Source organism: Phaeoacremonium minimum, assembly GCF_000392275.1.
Source record: "Phaeoacremonium minimum UCRPA7 unplaced genomic scaffold PA7_03_scaffold_541, whole genome shotgun sequence".
In the NCBI taxonomy this organism is placed as follows: domain Eukaryota; kingdom Fungi; phylum Ascomycota; class Sordariomycetes; order Togniniales; family Togniniaceae; genus Phaeoacremonium; species Phaeoacremonium minimum.
Genome location: NW_006921443.1, coordinates 359,000 through 373,983, shown reverse-complemented (window position 1 = coordinate 373,983; position 14,984 = coordinate 359,000). Strand labels below are relative to the sequence as shown.

The 14,984-nt window shown below is 52.0% G+C and overlaps 4 protein-coding genes across 4 annotated transcripts; 2 read left to right on the top strand and 2 right to left on the bottom strand.

Annotated features, from left to right (window-relative positions):
• Positions 1-94: 94 nt before the first annotated feature.
• UCRPA7_7623 (putative dna mismatch repair protein mutl protein) lies at positions 95-1,467 on the bottom strand (the record flags this gene model as incomplete). Its single annotated transcript, XM_007920150.1, has 2 exons — positions 95-237; positions 390-1,467. The coding sequence occupies 2 exons, from the start codon at positions 1,465-1,467 to the stop codon at positions 95-97; spliced, it is 1,221 nt and encodes a 406-aa protein (XP_007918341.1).
• A 643-nt stretch (positions 1,468-2,110) lies between these two features.
• On the top strand, positions 2,111-2,786 carry UCRPA7_7622 (putative -dimethyl-8-ribityllumazine synthase protein; the record flags this gene model as incomplete). The annotated part of the gene is made up of 2 exons (XM_007920149.1): positions 2,111-2,307; positions 2,381-2,786. The coding sequence occupies 2 exons, from the start codon at positions 2,111-2,113 to the stop codon at positions 2,784-2,786; spliced, it is 603 nt and encodes a 200-aa protein (XP_007918340.1).
• A 454-nt stretch (positions 2,787-3,240) lies between these two features.
• On the bottom strand, positions 3,241-4,956 carry UCRPA7_7621 (hypothetical protein; the record flags this gene model as incomplete). Its single annotated transcript, XM_007920148.1, has 1 exon — positions 3,241-4,956. One exon carries the CDS (start codon positions 4,954-4,956, stop codon positions 3,241-3,243), a length of 1,716 nt encoding a protein of 571 aa, XP_007918339.1.
• Positions 4,957-11,695: 6,739 nt separating this feature from the next.
• Positions 11,696-12,522, top strand: UCRPA7_7620 (putative phosphoribosylglycinamide formyltransferase protein; the record flags this gene model as incomplete). The annotated part of the gene is made up of 3 exons (XM_007920147.1): positions 11,696-12,099; positions 12,159-12,169; positions 12,254-12,522. The coding sequence occupies 3 exons, from the start codon at positions 11,696-11,698 to the stop codon at positions 12,520-12,522; spliced, it is 684 nt and encodes a 227-aa protein (XP_007918338.1).
• Between the last annotated feature and the right edge of the window lie 2,462 nt (positions 12,523-14,984).

The window sequence follows — 14,984 nt, the reverse complement described above, 5'->3', positions numbered from 1 at the left end:
CAGCGACGAAGACTGCTTGTTTGGCTGGAGCATGGTCGAGCGAGCAAGCCTTTCCGGTCCACGCGAAGGCTTGTGCGTAGATTCCGGGCTGTTATTAGTCACTCGAAGGTCCTCTAAACGGAGATTCAAATGTCGCGGGGGTGCTGAGGATCCGGGTGACGTCTTCGTGGTTGTGTCCACCGGGGGAGGAGTAATTCTTGCTGGAGCCAATGAGTGTCTCGTAGAAGAACCTGTGTGCTGGAACTGACCAGTAGGAGTACGTTTCGGGCTTTTTAATTCTGAAGCATCTCGAGGCAAAGTTGGCCCCATTGTCCTATCATGAGCCCCGACATGCCTACTAATACACTGGTCTTGCAACTTGTTTGATGAGCCCACTGGTTGCTTCTCACTGTATACTTGGGCGCATAGACTATTAAACGCGTCTAGAAGTTTGCGCTCGTCACTGAAAATGACATCGTCTTTGGACGGCTCAACATTCGGATCGTACCAGCCAGTAGGACACAGAATGTCGAGCTGCATGAAGGAGTCTCTCACTGGCTTTGTGCTATCAATATCTCCCATAGCTGTTGATAAATGCGTCTTGAAAGCGGATACAAGTTTCCTCATGGTGCCCCTGGTAGGATTCACGGGCCTCGAGTCAACAGAGATGTACGCTCCCTTGGACAGTTTGGAAGGGTCCGCTTTCGGCTTGGGTAAGAAGGCTCGCAGCTCAAGATCGCCAATGATACTACCGTCCTCACTCCCTGAGCTTTCGATAGGCAGTGAATTGGTCACAAATACATATTGTGACGCCAATCCCGAGCCGAAAATTTGGAGTACTGCTTCCTGGACACGGGCTTGCGGGCGGGGAGCATATGACCAGCCCATCCTGTCCATTTTCAGCACCTTAAATGAAATCCGGAGATTTGGTCGCGCAAGAGCATACGAAGGCAACAGTTCCTTGATTTTCATGATCGCCTTCTGTCTCTCCTTCATTGCGAGCTGTTCTCTGACGGGCAGTCGAGCGAATAAAGCAGCAACGCTTACTGTTGTTCCAACTGGGGCAGACGCAGATTGCTGCTTCGCGATACCGCCGTCGCCGGGGACGAGGTGAAGAGTGGTTGCCAACCGATCCCGAGAAGTCCTCGTAGTGATGGCAACAGTGCCTAGTGCATTGGCACCGGCTAATGCCTCGCCCCTGAAGCCGTAAGATTTACCACCTATCGTTCGCAAGTCCTCAAATGAGCTGAGCTTGCTTGTGTGGCCTCGGCGACCCAGGGTATCATAATCATCAGAGCAGATGCCCTCTCCATTGTCCCTGACTTCAATCTTGTCGACAGTGTTTGGCGAAATCAAGATTTCAACGGAAGTAGCTCCAGCGTCAATGGAGTTCTCGAGCAGCTCCTTAACAAGCGACACCGGGGAAGTGACAACCAATGGAGAGCCTAATAGGCGAATTGTATTCTGGGAAAGAGCTTGAATGGGCATGGTGATGCGAAATTACATAGGAAGACTGTGATGTCTCTTGTATGGTGACATAGAGAGTTCGATACGATGAAGAAGCAGCGACTCCTTGGTCCTACCATACAGTTTGAAGGAATGTTAAGAAAGATCAACGCGATACTTCACCTCGATATGGGTGAAGTGTCGACTCTTAAGGCGATATTCATGAAAAGAGAAGTAGGTACTCACCAGCGTCTTACGTACATGGTTCGCAACTGCTCAAACTGGTCTTGGCTGATGCAGTCCATCATCATGGAAGGGGCAACCAACATTGACCCGGAAGGAGCTGCCAGCGGTTTTAGGTAAGGACGATGCTATCCTCTTAAGGGGTTGTCATGCCCACTCAAGACCGTGACTAATCCAATGCACCAATGAACTGACCTTATGTTAGCCTCTTGCACTCGTAGAATGGCAGGGAAAGCAACCCAGGTGCCCCAACCCCGCTATAAGCCGTCATTCTGCCCCTCCATTCCGTGGAGCTTAAGGAGGACCATCAGCTACCTCACCTCACCTTCCACGTAGTTGCAAACCCCAAGGTCAACATCGCGCCTACCTTTTCCATCTCGCAACTCTCTAGCTCGATTCTGCCCTGCCCCTCAATCGTCAGCTTCCTCAATTGCCTGTGAAGATGAAGGGCCCTACCCCCGAGCAGCATGACGGCTCCGGCCTCCGGATTGGCATCGTCCACGCCCGTTGGAACGAGAGCATTATCGACCCGCTCCTAGAGGGCACCAAGGCGAAGCTACTTGCCTGCGGCGTCCCCGAGTCCAACATCATCGTCGAGTCGGTGCCCGGCTCCTGGGAGCTGCCAATTGGCGTCCAGCGGTAAGCATGTCTCCGTCCGGGAGCTCCATAATGACGCTTGACCAACTGACTTTTGACACTCCCTGTCATCTAGACTCTTCGCCGCCTCCCAGATCCAGTCCTCCAGCTCCTCGGGCGGCCCCTCGCTCTCCGCAGGCGACCTGCTCGGCGGCTCAACCACCGACCTGACGTCTCTGCCAACGACGACTTCCGCCGCCTCGCAGCCCTTCGACGCCCTCATCGCCATCGGCGTGCTGATCAAGGGCGAGACCATGCACTTCGAGTACATCGCAGACGCCGTGTCCCAGGGCCTCATGCGCGTGCAGCTCGACACGGGCGTGCCCGTCATCTTCGGCGTCCTGACGGTGCTCAGCGAGACGCAGGCCCAGGCCCGCGCGGGTGTCATCGAGGGCAGCCACAACCACGGCGAGGACTGGGGCCTGGCGGCTGTGGAGATGGGTGTCAAGAGGAAGGGCTGGGCTGCGGGAAAGACGGCTTGAGCAGAGCTGTCGTGAGGAAAACAAACCCGGCGTTGAGGATCGGCGAGGGCATCTTGCATTAGGTCAAATTCTCCAAAATGTAAGTCTGGATGCTTTGCATACAACAGTAGTAAGCACTTTCATCACAGGGATCTACGTTTTGGGCCCTACAACGATAGAAGAAGAAAAAAATGAAGTAAATCCTAAAGGCCTTGTAACTGTTCTTGAAAGATTATAATTATTGGTACTGATATCTATCATGAGTCGTTCCTTTAGATAACCCATGCCTATATCTCTTGTTCCGTTTCTCAACGCCATTTATAGAATGGTCAAGCCATGTTCAGTCAATGAATGTACAACAAATTTCCGTTCTCTTTTGGGGTTCCGGTATATGAGAATGTCCTCAAGATGGACGAAATGATGGTTTTCCTATAGAATGCCCTTTCCCAACCGTTATGCTTTTGTAAACCCAAGATCAGCTAATTAGGGCGCCAAGGTCAGTCGGTAGGGTCTTCTTAGTTTTCCAAAGTGACTTCTTCTTGTCGCGCTTCGCCTTCATGGCCTCCCAGCCTTCCTCATCATCCTCATCCGACACATTGCCCGACTTTTTGGGAGGTGTCTTGTTCGCTAGTTTACGGTTTTGCGCCTCGTCCCAACCACTGAGCGCTCCCGACATTGTCGATGACTTCCTCAGGTGCTCAGCACCAGGAGGGGGTGGCATTTGTGAAACTGGACGATATCGACCAGGGAGTCCAACATTGCTGCGCTCAGATGGAGCAATTGAAGGCGCATAACCATCGCCCTGGATGCGAATGGATGGCGCGTACCCAGGGTTCGGCGGTTGGATCCACGAGGCCGAGCTTGGCTGCACCATGCTCATCGTCCGTCCATGCATGTCTGGTCGTGGGAGATCCAGCATTGATCCATTGTCAAGGAATGAGCCGCGCTGTCCCAGCATATCCATACCTGTCATAGACATGGGCATTCCATTTACCGCGCCCATGGACTGCTGGCTCATATGGCCGGCAGAGCGCGGGGGACCGTTGCCACCTTGGTTACCTGCCATCATTTGCATAAACTGCATCTGCATCTGCATGAACTGCTGCATTTGCTGCGTCATTTGGATTTGTGCATGGTCGCCAGGAGAAAGCATGGGCATTTGGGGCATCTGTGGGTACATCATCTGGGGAGGAATTCCTGCCATGGGATCAAAACCGCCAGGTCCTGAGGGAGGTACTCCCCGACCACCATCAATCTGAGGACTGCCTCGGCGCAATGCCCGCGATCGTTCCTCACTAGCAATGACACCAACAAGACCACCAGGAGGCAGCGGAGCCTGTTGCCCTGGAGCTGGGGCACCGCCTCCAAGGGCGAAACTCTCACGCACGGATGGATTGACGAGACCATACGGGTCTTGAGGCAGCCTGCGTGCAAAGGGAGGGAGCCGGCCGCCGCTGGCCGCCGGAGCGTCACCTGCAGCAGACCCTGGACGTTGGTAGCTAGGCTGTGTAGCCTCGCGAAGATTAGGGTTCGAACCCATGTTGCTTAGGCGAGTTGGCGGTCGGTTCTTATTAGGGAATCCGTGCGCTGCCAGAATCGCAAGGGGAACCTCCTCGTCTTCGTCGGAATTCTCAGACGAAGGATTCTTGGAAGGACCTGGGACAGTGAGGTTCGATAGGTTCGGTGTGCTGAATGACATTTGGATGCCCGGCCGAGACATTCCGATGCCACTGGAAGATTCGCCAGTCACCTTCATCATCTGTTGTCGGTATACTGTCATGTGTGCTTCCTGCTTTCTCCTTTGTTTTGCAAGCTGCTTCGACTTCTCAATCTCATCCTCGTCATCCTCGTAATGATCTTCATCATCGTCTTCATCCTCATCCTTCTCTGACTTGTTGGTATCTGAGCTGGCATCCTGCCGCTCCTTATCTCTTCGATATCTCTCAAACTCGGCAGGTGTCATAACCTTGGTTTGAGCCGGACTCTGCTTGCGGGTAACGTAGCGCTGAGCAAGTCTCGAATGCTGAGCGATGTTATTATCGAACAAATTATCCTCCTCGTCCTTCGGGTTGATCCTTGACACCTTTGACTCCGAAGAGAAGTTTCTGTACCCTGAGCCTAGTGTATCTTCATTTCTCCTATAGCGTCCAGTCGCTCCTTGGCTTGGTGTTGAGCCTTTGTTGCCAGACATGAACTTGTTGACCGCGGATAGAGTGTCCTTGAGTAACCTCGCCTCTTCATCATCCCCCTCACCATCCTCCGCCTGAGACTTGCGTCTCCCAAAGATTGCACTGGTCCTCTTCAGACTTCCTTCAATAGGCTTTGGAAATTGAGGCGAGTTTGAGAGTGGAGAAGCATGTGGTGGAACAGGCGGTGGGGGAGTGTTTTCATTGATCGGTGACGCATATAGAGGGCTTGCAGTCAGCAAATTGTCATTGGAGTGATGGCTGTTCCAAGAGTAAGGCGAGTTTTCAATCTTGGATGTCTTGTCGATTTGAATCGGCGAAGGCTGATTTAAACGATTGCCGGTTAGACCTCGGGGTTGCAAAGCCTGTCTCCCTGATTGTTCGTCTAGCATTGTGGCCGTACTGGCTCGCTTGTCATACCCCAAAAGCATCTTGCTAAAGTCCCCACCAAGATCAAGGTTGAAATCCTCATCCACTTTCGGTGGTGTGACCGTTGTTGATGTGGACGTGGTCGTTGCTCGTGCCCTCCCAGCTGTGAAACGATCCGGTTCCGTCGGAGAAGGTATTGGTGACTCGTCCGCAGCAGGAACTGGTGGTAAATGCTTCTTCTGTCCACCAAATGAGAAGGATCGTCCAGCTGACTTTAGAAAGCTAGAAGAAGCCGATTTGGGGATGGGTGGAACGGGAATATCTCCCACAGGCTTCCTGTGTACACCTTTCCATTCTTCCTGCCCGCCATAGTCAGCTGAAGATGGCGCAGTTGACGCATTACTATGCCGAGACGAGTTGTCTGTCGAATTTGTTTTTGTCGTATTGGTCGATCCACTGCCACTGTTGGTGGTTAGCAATTACACAGCATGCCTAATAGCCTAACAACGGGCCCAAATGTAGCTGAGACATCGACCCTCCCCCGGACGGCACCTTGTCGGCATCATCCTAGCGAAGGCTCATGCCAGTCAAGAGAGCGTACAAACAGCAAATAAAGTTGTGTCGCCGTTGAACCTAGAACCCGGAAAAAGACGCCAAAACTTACCGATTGCTTGATTTTAGGTCGGCGAAGATATTGTCTTCCACATTGATGTTTTCGACACTCGTCTTCGGCAGGTGGTGCGTCTTTGCGGACAATCGAGCGCCCCCGTCGAATGACTTGCCTCCAGCAACCTCAGTCCTCTCCAGGACGCGGAAAGACGGCCCTACCGGGGCATTTTCGAGGTTGTCTGCGGTTGACTTCCGCCTGCCGAAAGCGACCGGGAATCTAGGCATATAGAAATTGGCGTCGGGATTATCGACAGAATGACCAGCAGCCCATAAATTTCAATCCAGGACGTCGAGACGCTGGACGAGGTCACTATCTATAAATACGCGGAATCGGTGGCCTCCGGTGAGAATACGAGGCGGGCTGCGCAAGGGCGGATGACGGCTGAAAATGCCAGTGAACAATTCGGGCCTAAGTACTGCCTGAGGGCTTTGTGTCTCACAGGCCTCGATTATGACGCGGATTGCCGGTCGACTGCATGATAGGGAGGAATTGAGTTAGCAGAGTTCCTTGAATTAATGTTGCTTTCCGACTCCGACGCAGTTTAATGGAGAGCCGCCAACGACGAAAGCTTGCAGAGATCTTGTATCTCTGACAGTCTCAGCTCGATGGGACAAAGGGTCTAGCAGAACCGAAACGGCTTGCGAGACACGATGGCGCCAACGGGATTGACTTGTAGCTAGTAGGTGATTGAAGCCTTTCGGCTAGGGGTCTCTCATTCCATTGGTGTTCTAGGCAGTCTATAGTTGGTCCGGGCCGTTTCGATCCTGAACAATTGATACGAAGGCAATTCTAAGATCAAGCCAAGGGCTTATGCAGTAGAGAGAAGAACGAAACAACCCGTACTTACGTTGTACAGAGCCGTGACCGTGGGTAGAGGCTTGTATGGACGGGAGTAAACAAAGACAAGAAGGCCAAGGTATGATGACTGGATCCGGGTCCCTTGCCTGATCCTGGCTATGACTCGATTATACTAAGAGTAAATGTAATAATATAGAGGCAAATTCGAAGTAGCGGAACCGTGGAGGAGGAAGCAAGACGTGAAGACTCGGGGTTGAATGCTGTGATGGAAGCGTGCAATGATGGAAATGCTGATGCTAATGCTCGAGAGTGCTCAATGAAAGACGGAAGCCAAAGACAACGAGAGCCTCAGCAAATAGCAGACGCTCTAACGATTGGAAGCAGCGGCCTGTAAGCTCAAGAAGACGACGGACACGGAAAACGATCGAGATGATTCAGGTAGGTCAGGGAGTCTGGTCCGATGATGCTAGAAATGATGTGGTTGGAGAGGAAAGGAGAAGGATTTGGAAGCCGTAGCAGATAACAATTGGAGGGCGAGGTAAGGCAAGGCAAGGTACGGGTACGGCTACAGTAAGGGTATCCCCAAGAGTGGCAGGGGATGCTGGGTGGATGGAGGGTACTTGAGGGAGCTAGTGGACCCAACCATACCGCACAGGCAATAACCTACCTACCTAGGTATACTTGGAACAAGTGCGATGGCGAGCCTGTCTATTATTACCTACTCCTTCGAAATTTTTGCCCGATTACCTGGACTCATGATTTTACTGCCGAACAGGCCAGACCAGACCGTCGCGGCCAGGCACGGCAGCCTGCTGTACTGTGCCTTTTTCTCAGGGTAGTGATCCAAGAAGTGGAGAGACCAGACTAACTTGTAGTGTAGAACTACCAAAATACCTAAGCCCGGATCATCTTGGAAGACATTCATGTGTCCGAGCTAAGTGTTAGGGAGGTAGCGCCCATGACTACACTACCTACGTACTCTAGTAATGAATGAATGTGGACGTTGGAACAAAGCTGGCCACCGTCTCCCAACGGACACAGTAACCACCGGCTGGTCTCCTGCTCCAGCACTGTGGCACCTATCTGTGGTGCAGTGACGGACGGCTCTCAGGGCCGTTCTTTTTGCCTCCACGGTGGGTAGGTAGGTACCTTAGGTAGGTATGGAGCACACGGACATACGGTTTTGGTACGGATGGCTTCCTCTTGCAGCTTGCAAACGGAAAACACCATGACTACCTTCGACATCATGTTACGTGCTCACCTGCAAATGTGAGTGGCAGAGGCCAGCCCTGCCTCTCCGATCTTCTGCAGGTTCCGCCTCTTCACGACCCATCAGGGAGTCGCATGTCGACTCTTCAGCTCGGCTCGACTTTAGGCCAACTGTACAGGCCATGTGGGTTGGTTCCATGGGCTGTCTGACTGACGTCTGACGCGAGAAGATGGTTGGGGACAAGCAGCCACTGCCAGAGCCCACGCACCAATGCAGTCGGTCCAATGCTAGATCTTCACTGCATGGTGGCCTATCGCCTGCCTCCAGCTACTGCGTGGCGGCATGAACCGGGCCTCCATCGCTGCTGTGGCTTTCTCCCGGTCACTCAGTCACCGCAGCCCGTGTTGTTTAGGGCCTTCGAGGAATGGTATGGGTGGCATTTTTCGACATGGACCAGCATGGCTCTTCCCCAGTGGTGTCGGCACAAGCCAACAAAAACAGAGTAGCGGTATGCAGCTACTGCCTTCAAGCCTTGATTTTTTGGCATGGCAGCAGCATTTCCTCCACATTGTAGCCTGCTTTGCGTGTCAATCATTGTGGATTCGCCGACTCGGCTACGATCGAACGCAGGCATAATACTCCTCCTACAGCTGCATACTATATACACTACACTATATGTGGGTAGGTAAATTATACTGTATACAATGCATTTCGCCTAGACATATCGTCAAGGAGTGTCGAGCTCTGTCGTGAAATCCTTGACAAAAATCCACAGTCCAGCTCGAGCGTCCATGGTGAACATGTTTAACCCAGCAATCCTCAATCAGGATGCAAATAACGGGCCGGCGCGAAGAGCGAAGCTCTTCAAAGGCCTCGTCCAATCTTGTAAAGCTACGAGGTGCCGGAGCAGGCAAGCTATTTCCAGGCCATCTCGGTGGCCACGCTGGATTTCGAGTGATTGGTGGGAGAGGAAGTCTCGTCCAAGAAATGCAACAGAACTATTTCGCGCTCGGTCACCCTGCAGATTTACCATTTTCATCTGAGATGGTGTCCTTTGGGACAGATGGGGACCGATCAAGCGTCTTGGCTTTGACATTGTGCAGGGCAATCCACCCGGGTTAGCTCTCGGAACCCTGGCTTCCCACGAGCTCTGGTTCTCAAAGGTCATTGAACGAAGTGGCATAAGAAGCGTCTGCGCTTACGAGGGAGTTCTTGACGCGTCGCGAGCTTCTACGGCAAATCTAATCGTGCAATATCGGATATATCTCCAGAGGATGCATTGCCCCTCACGATATTATCTTTGCCTATACGTTGCTGTAACCTTACACGGCACCTCAGTCTAGTCTAGTTCCGAGTCTGTAAAGCGTACACTCCCGCCAGGTGCAACGACTATGTGCCAGCGGAACGACGACAGTTACGCACCATCGGGCGTGGCCAGCTCGTGGAGCTCCGAGGGAACGACCCTGATGCGTGGGGAAGCTCCGCGACACCGTCTCCATGTAGACTTGAAGCTGAAGAAACCTTTTCGAGAGTTGCCCAACTGAGCATTTTGTCTCAATTGCACCGACACGGTGGAGCTAACGGTAGGGCAGCCGTTATCATTGACTTCATGAGCATACCTAAGAACAACCGTGCTAGACTCTTCGGTCTCGGTCCTCAGCTGGGAGCATGTGAATTAGGTATGAGCTAAGGCTCTTAGTCGGAGCTTGCAGCTCGTACCGGCTCCGCTAATCGTCGTGGTACCTGGATCAGGGTAGACCGTCCTTCATCTGTTGTAGTTGTGGGATATCCAGTGACGAAGCTGTCTTCACCAAGCGGATACACCTCAATAGAAGACAGAAGATCGCTGACGAAATGCTTTGCATCGACGATCCGGCGACAAATTGCACAGGGGCTGGTATTCTGAACATCACTGTACGAATCTGGACTTTCGCACGGGGAGCACATCTCGAATACGGGGTCCATCATTGATGTGCATAAACTAAGGTTTTTTTTGGCCTTGCTTTAGCCGCCTTCAGTGTCCACACCTCGCCGGGGTTGACAGGCGGGTTTTTTTGTGATCAATGAATGAGCAATTTCCGTCGCCCTCGTGTTCTCGGCATGATCAGATCATTGATGAAAATGTTGCTTGTCGATGAGTTTGCGCTGTATCCACACTTCCCTTGAGTCTGAGACATATCATACTTGGGAGCCGCGGGCCTCAGTCAGCGCTTCGAGAATCGCACCAGAATCTGTGTTCAAACAAACAAGGTTCATCCCTAAAGCCGCTGGAGCAGCTACCGGGACGAATGAGGGTTGATTATGATTTTCGCCCAGTCTCCCGTATCTCCCGGCCAAGAGGATCTTGGGATCTTGGGATCTTGGAATCTCGGCGGTGCCTCTCCTCTCTCTCTCGGCTCTATGGTCGACAATTGCGAGCGCAGCCATCTTTAATTACCAGCACGCACTGTTTACCTACCTCAGTCTGGTGAGGCTCGAACCCGTTTGGACCTCCTCATTCACCAGAATCAATAGACTGGCCCGTCCCCTGTTCTGCACAGGAGCCACCTCCACCATTTAGCGGCCTCTAGCAGGGGCCTTTTGCAGGGCTTGGAGATCGGATTCTGACGGGCGGCCAGGGGTTCCGAGCCCGCGTCAGCGCCAACAGGGCGGAGAGGGCATCTCATTATTTCCCAAGCCCTGCGGGTTGTCATCTCCTGTTCGCCCCTAACTTTGCGCCTAATGGGGCCGATGGTTCAGTGCAACGTTGGCGAAAAAGCTCCGCGTCATCCGGATTTGCTGTGCGCTAACTCAAAATATATTCTCGTTGCGACGAGTACGTAGACCGTTTCTGATCACACGGAAATGGGAGGGGACAGAACGAACAGAACAATAATTACTCCATACTCGGCGAGAGAACTTAAAGTGAAGACGACCAGAAGCTCACATGCATGAGAAAAGGGGGTTTGGCGGCGCGTGAACCGAGTCCCACTCCCGAGGTTTCTAGGCTCATGCTGTCAGGTTTAGTCAGGGTCTTCTCCTTGCTTTTACACACCCGGGCAGCTGAGCGGCAGTGACATCAACCGACATCAACCTTCTATGAGGCGCCGCCGCCAGCTGCCTCAGCGCATTGCCGATCACGGTTTGGGGGCTGGCTGAGCTGACTAAGGGCTTGGACCAGGCCTATCGTCCCTCTTATCAAGTAGCTACTAGCCTGAGCTCTCTTGTAAGTACTTCTAAGTTGTCAGAGCCATCAATCCAAAAGACTAGATGCCCTTCTCTCAGAGCCAATTACTGTCTTGGCGAGTGTCAAGAATGCTCTCAATGCGGTTGCAGAGATCGAGGTGACCGTTTCTATTTTTGCAGCATCGAAGATTTCCTTGCAGCATTTCCAGGTTTTACTGTTGCCGATCTTTCAAATCTGCTCGGAACCCTGACTAGGTTAATTTATCGCGACCTTTTTTTAATGCGCTAAGGCGGAATCTTGCGGCAGAACCCACTTCGAGATTTTGCTCTGCGACTGATATGGGACCACTTCGTCAGTGACGAAGCAGGCAACAAGAACACGAAAGAGACCCAGCTGTCTCGAAATCACATTGGACAAGGAACTCGGACCTCAACTTGTTGGGCTAGTCGGTGACATCAGGGCGAGGCTCGGAGCAGGAGCCTCAGCGATTCTACAACAAATCATCAGATACCCCGCGCTCTGGCCACAGCCATGGCGGAGCCTTGCCGCATCGTGGTCCTGGCCTCCGGGAATGGCAGCAACTTTCAGGCGCTGATTGATGCTGTCGCCTCCGGGCGCATTGCGAACTCTAAGATCACCCGGCTCGTGGTGAACCGGAAGACCGCTTTTGCGACGGAGCGAGCGAAGAAGGCGGGCATCCCATCGGAGTACTTCAACATGGTCTCAGAGGGGTACCAGGCCAAGGGCGAAAAGGATCCTCAGAAGCTGCAAGAGGGCCGCGAGAAGTATGACGCTGCGCTGGCGGAGAAGATCCTCAACGAGAACCCGGCACAGAGCCCGGACCTCATCGTTCTAGCAGGATGGATGCATATATTAACAGAGTCGTTCCTACGGCCCTTTGCAGCCAAGGGAGTGCCCATTATCAACTTGCACCCGTAAGTCTCTCAGTCTAAGTCCCTCATGAGTTGGAACACATGCTAAATCGCGGACGCAGAGCATTACCGGGTAGGTCCCAAACCATGCTCTCTTCTGAGAGACAGCCCGGGTTTGTGATTTTTCAGACTAATAGCCAATGCTCTCATCTTGTAGGCAAATATGACGGTGCAAACGCAATCGGAAGAGCTTTCGAAGACTTCCAGGCTGGCAAGCTTGAAAACAGTAAGACAGGAATTATGATACATTACGTGATAGCAGAAGTTGACCGCGGCGAGCCGATCCTGGTGCAAGAGATAGAGTGTCGCGAAGGTGAGACACTACATGATCTAGAGCAAAGGATACATGGGCACGAGCATGAGCTCATTGTCAAAGCAACCGCTAAGATTGCCGAGGGTATACTCGCAGATAAGTCTCGGAGGTGACACTTCGAGTAGACAGGTTTGCATGAAGGCAAAAGACCATGAATGAGACGTGCTGGTCGGTTCAAAGACAACTAAACAAAAGTAAGGCTTAGAAGAAGCTACTGAAGTCGAAAACATTACCTAGACAGATTCCAGAGAAGCATCTCAAGTGCTGAGAGAGCTTAAATGAAAAGTTATCTCTAATTAATATGCCGAACCTGACTTCATGCTACTAGCCATCCCCAAAAAACTGTTGTGACATCAATTCATAGTTGAAGAGCCAATTGCTCTATACTCCGCCGATAGTTGGCTAATATGGTATAAAATGCATTTAAAAAGATGTTTGCTTCATAAACTAAACCTATGTATGCAGGCTTTAAGTCTTCTGACCCATCTACAATGTGGTGCTGGAGTACACAGAGCAGGCTCAAAAAGTCCCTTGACCGTCTCATCACACTGGTCACCGCTGCTGCTGAATATAATAATAGTTGCGCTCGTCAAGATGTACATCGCTGATATCGTTTTCTCCATTGAGGACCTTCAGCATACCAGGCATACGTGAAGCTAGTGAACGCTATGAACAGATGAAGGCGATGCTGTCTTGGCTTGTGAGCCTGGCCTATGAAGTCATCGCAGACCACATTTTCCAGGGGTAGCTAGCTACTTTGCCGGAGCTTGCCAGCAAGGTCCCCACCACCTCGCACCCGCGGCAATTGAAATCCTTGTTCGTCACAGTGAGGCCTCAAAGCTGCCAATTAGCATCGAGCGATAGCTAATGTAGGTCGCCATCAAACAACCCAACATCTGAATTTTCGAGCCCATTGCACTCTGACACAGCTTATAGACGGCCTTATTCTCTACAGTTATCCGCCGTCTCTGTTCAGGTCAATCCTGCCTTGAGAAGATCGCGCTTTCCCAGGACAATTGCTGCTCCTAGAGCGAGCCGCCGTCTCACGACACTCACCCTATTGCGGCTACATAAACATCAATTCGCCTGAGTCATTGCCACCACATCCCGGCCTATCCTTCGCTTCGGTTTGCTTTGGGCATATAAAAACTCGAAACTGTGTCTCTTGTATAAACTCTCGCGTTGTCAAGAGCTTTGTGCTATGTCGGTCTGACACGGCAAGGACTTTTACCGATCTTACAGCAGGTGGTAATGTCTTCACCAGGGACCAACCTGCCACGCGCCAATCCCGTCAGCCCCATAAGACGCAGCTCTTTCGCGCTGCAACAGGACGATTCATATCCGCTTTCTGCGAAGGGTCATGGCGCGTTGGCAACACTGATCAGGAACCGGTCGCATGCATCACTCCACCGTGGCGGCTCTCACTGGGGTCTGGGAGGAGATGAGGAAGAGGCGGGCGTCACAGATTGGCCAGCTCTGAGAGTTCGAGATGATGACGAAGATGACATGCGGCGTTCTGAAGAGCGTCGTATGAGCGCGATTCTGAACGGCCCACAGATGCGCAGCATGCGCCTCATTGGACAGAACAATCCGCGGTATAAGTGGGAGCGGTACTGGAAGACTGCTGAGGATCTGAAGCAGATGAAGAAGAATATGTAGGACTTGTCAGAAATCCCCGATTGGATTTGAGTGCCTACACTAACACCCCTCTCAGAAGGAAGTACTATGAGCGAACAAACTATTTGATACAGCAGTATCTGTAAGTTACTGCACTGAATTTGATTTGGCATATGCATGATGTGACCTCGAAAGATCAGTGGAATCGTATCCCTAACATAACTTGTTTAGGTACATTGACCGATTATTGGACTCGTCGCTACCTCACGATCTTTTGAACGAGTACAATGACATGCCGGCATCTGCCTTCCGCGGAGTCGAGGTCCCCGATACCATCTCAGAGGAAGCTCCATTGACTAGCAGCTCGAATGGCAACTCGCAGACGCTTTCCACCAGCGACTCTGCCACTAATGTCGCAAAAAAGGTGAAACGCACGCCGAAGGACATCTACCGGCCCACAGAGACGACACCTCTTTTTGCGGATCACAATGAGGATCAGGATGAGGAGACTGATAGGCCAAAGCCCGACATTCCTTGGATCGAGGATGACGACGTGCATAGCGGCGACCGCATTGTGACGGTGGCTATCTATCTCAACTTTGCGGCAAATGCAATCTTGCTCGCCGGAAAGATTGCAGTCATCATCTCCGTGCCTTCAGTCTCGGTTTTGGCTAGTCTGGTTGATGCAGCCCTAGACTTTTTGTCGACAGTCATAGTATGGGTTACGACATGGTTGATAGGTCATCAGGATCAATACAGGTATCCTGTAGGCCGACGAAGGTAAGTGCCGTATTTTCACAGCTTGAAGGCCCAACTTCTAATCCTCGAAACAGACTCGAGCCTCTAGGAGTACTGGTATTCTCCGTGATTATGATAACATCGTTCGTCCAGGTAGCTTTAGAAGCAATCCAACGCCTTGCATCTGATGACAACTCTATTATCGAACTGTAAGTAATCT